Consider the following 3,609-nt stretch of genomic DNA (forward strand, 5'->3'; position numbering starts at 1 on the left):
ACATGTGAGTCTGTGACATGTGAGGCAGTGACATGTGAGGCAGTGACATGTGAGTCTGTGACATGTGAGGCAGTGACATGTGGGGCAGTGACATGTGAGTCCATGACATGTGAGTCCATGACATGTGGGGCAGTGACATGTGAGTCTGTGACATGTGAGTCCATGACATGTGAGTCCATGACATGTGAGGCAGTGACATGTGAGGACGTGACATGTAAGGCTGCGACATGTGAGGCAGTGACATGTGAGGCTGTGACATGTGAGGCTGTGACATGTGAGTCTGTGACTTGTGAGTCTGTGACATGTGAGTCAGTGACATGTGAGTCTGTGATGTTTGGGGCAGTGACATGTGGGGCAGTGACATGTGGGGCAGTGACATGTGAGGCAGTGACATGTGAGTCCATGACATGTGAGGACGTGGCATGTAGATCTGTGACATGTGAGTCCATGACATGTGAGGACGTGGCATGTAGATCTGTGACATGTGAGTCTGTGACTTGTGAGTCCATGACATGTGAGGACGTGGCATGTAGATCTGTGACATGTGAGTCCATGACATGTGAGGACGTGGCATGTAGATCTGTGACATGTGAGTCTGTGACTTGTGAGTCCATGACATGTGAGGACGTGGCATGTAGATCTGTGACATGTGAGTCTGTGACATGTGAGTCAGTGACATGTGAGTCAGTGACATGTGAGTCTGTCACTTGTGAGTCAGTGACATGTGAGTCTGTGACATGTGAGTCTGTGATGTTTGGGGCGGTAACACATCCGCTGACTATGTGGTTGTGTGATGATTCTGTGGTCGCAGGACGTCTGGCTGAGCTGCTGAGTCGTTGCGGTTCACGTGTGGACGAATAGAAGAGGGTGGAGTCTGAGAAAAGAAAACATTTAAAAACACTCAGTAGAAATATTAAGTAACTTAAAATGGAGTACAGTACTGAATGTACTTAGTTACTTTGAAGTAGAGACTTTACGTTAGTTTAATGCTGTGTAATCACCGTGTACTGCTGGGCGTGTCAGTGTACTGTGACATCACAGCTGGGCGTATGTATAGAATCGAAATGGCTCCTGAACTCACCTGTGTCAGGACATAACGACGTCAGCAGCTCGTTTCCTTCTGCGTCCACATCGTACTTCCTCCACCCTGACACCTGCAGGTTTCCTTCAACCACCACGCGTGACCCGAGCTTCTTCAGGTACATGTGTGTCTCAGCCAATCCAAACGCTCCCTCGGAGCAGCTCCACCCCGGCGCTCCGCTGCAGTCGCTGAGTTTGGTGAGGCGGGTGTGGGGGGGCAGCTGAGGGCTCCCATTGGCCCAGAGACACCTGGAGGACTGAGTGTGGACCAGTCTGCCCCCACCTGTCCACGCCCACTGGTGGGCGGGGTTAGTGACATCACACCGTCCCAGGACGATGACCTGACTTTGTGTCGTCAGACAAAACCTCCAGGGGGCGACAGTGATGAGGAAACCAGCTGTGAGGAAATCATCATCTTCATCATCATCTTCATCATCATTAATAGGGACGATGATGATGGTGATAATGATGATGAAGAAGCTGATGATGATGAAAATAAAGATAGTGATGAAGATGATGATGATGAAAATAAGGATGATGATGAAGATGATGATGAAAATAAAGATGATGAAGATGAAGATGATGATTAAGATGATGAAAATAATGATGATGCAAAAAAAGATGATGATGATGAAGATGATGAAAATGATGACGTTCTACTTCTGCAATCTCAGGCTATAACAATCAATATTTCATTGCTTGATTATTGACAAACCGCTGATGATGATAATGATGATGATGATCTAGAGCTACATTCTAACAGAGGAACAACATGAGGTTGTAAAGGTTCTAACAGAGGAACAACATGAGGTTGTAAAGGTTCTAACAGAACACGAGGTTGTAAAGGTTCTAACAGAGGAACAACATGAGGTTGTAAAGGTTCTAACAGAGGAACAACATGAGGTTGTAAAGGTTCTAACAGAACACGAGGTTGTAAAGGTTCTAACAGAGAAACAACATGAGGTTGTAAAGGTTCTAACAGAGAAACAGAACACGAGGTTGTAAAGGTTCTAACAGAGGAACAACATGAGGTTGTAAAGGTTCTAACAGAGAAACAGAACACGAGGTTGTAAAGGTTCTAACAGAACACGAGGTTGTAAAGGTTCTAACAGAGGAACAGAACACAAGGTTGTAAAGGTTCTAACAGAGAAACAGAACACGAGGTTGTAAAGGTTCTAACAGAGGAACAGAACACATGGTTGTAAAGGTTCTAACAGAGAAACAGAACACGAGGTTGTAAAGGTTCTAACAGAGAAACAGAACACGAGGTTGTAAAGGTTCTAACAGAACACAAGGTTGTAAAGGTTCTAACAGAGAAACAGAACATGATGTTGTAAAGGTTCTAACAGAGGAACAGAACACGAGGTTGTAAAGGTTCTAACAGAACACAAGGTTGTAAAGGTTCTAACAGAGAAACAGAACATGATGTTGTAAAGGTTCTAACAGAGAAACAGAACACGAGGTTGTAAAGGTTCTAACAGAACACAAGGTTGTAAAGGTTCTAACAGAGAAACAGAACACAAGGTTGTAAAGGTTCTAACAGAGAAACAGAACACGAGGTTGTAAAGGTTCTAACAGAGAAACAGAACACGAGGTTGTAAAGGTTCTAACAGAGGAACAGAACACGAGGCTGTAAAGGTTCTAACAGAACACGAGGTTGTAAAGGTTCTAACAGAACACAAGGTTGTAAAGGTTCTAACAGAGAAACAGAACACAAGGTTGTAAAGGTTCTAACAGAGAAACAGAACACAAGGTTGTAAAGGTTCTAACAGAGAAACAGAACACGAGGCTGTAAAGGTTCTAACAGAGAAACAGAACACGAGGCTGTAAAGGTTCTAACAGAACACGAGGTTGTAAAGGTTCTAACAGAGAAACAGAACACGAGGCTGTAAAGGTTCTAACAGAGAAACAGAACACGAGGCTGTAAAGGTTCTAACAGAGAAACAGAACACGAGGCTGTAAAGGTTCTAACAGAGAAACAGAACACGAGGCTGTAAAGGTTCTAACAGAGAAACAGAACACGAGGTTGTAAAGGTTCTAACAGAGAAACAGAACACGAGGCTGTAAAGGTTCTAACAGAGAAACAGAACACGAGGCTGTAAAGGTTCTAACAGAGAAACAGAACACGAGGCTGTAAAGGTTCTCCTCCCTGTTCCTCATCATGTCAGACGTGTACTCACACACGCGGCTGAAGCTCAGGAGCAGAACCAGCGTCAGAACGTCCATGTTTCAGAGTTTTTCACATGAAGTGAAGTGTCGCAGGGAAACTGGTCTGAAACAGGAAACAGTCCGAGAGCTGCTTCCTTCTATTGTTTCACTGTGAAGGAAATACCACGTCCATCCTTGAAGAGGAGGAGACATTAACATACACACACACACATTATCATTATTGTCAGGCTATACAACATCCATGGCCTGATGGGATATGCAGTTCTGGGTAAAGGCCTGAACTTCTGTAACTGTGGAGCAGTGGTTCCACTCTGACCTCTGACCTCCTGAGACCAGACAACGTCAGCAGTGATGAAAATG

General features: G+C 44.7%; 1 protein-coding gene across 1 annotated transcript; it reads right to left on the reverse strand.

Annotated features, from left to right (window-relative positions):
- Positions 1-563: 563 nt before the first annotated feature.
- LOC117763119 lies at positions 564-3,374 on the reverse strand (the record flags this gene model as incomplete). The annotated part of the gene is made up of 3 exons (XM_034588024.1): positions 3,261-3,374; positions 1,082-1,477; positions 564-874 (listed from the first exon to the last, which is right to left on the reverse strand). Coding segments are annotated over exons 1-3 (753 nt in total), but the record flags the coding sequence as incomplete, so codon positions are not given.
- Between the last annotated feature and the right edge of the window lie 235 nt (positions 3,375-3,609).

Source organism: Hippoglossus hippoglossus, chromosome 6 (assembly GCF_009819705.1).
Source record: "Hippoglossus hippoglossus isolate fHipHip1 chromosome 6, fHipHip1.pri, whole genome shotgun sequence".
In the NCBI taxonomy this organism is placed as follows: Eukaryota; Metazoa; Chordata; class Actinopteri; order Pleuronectiformes; family Pleuronectidae; genus Hippoglossus; species Hippoglossus hippoglossus.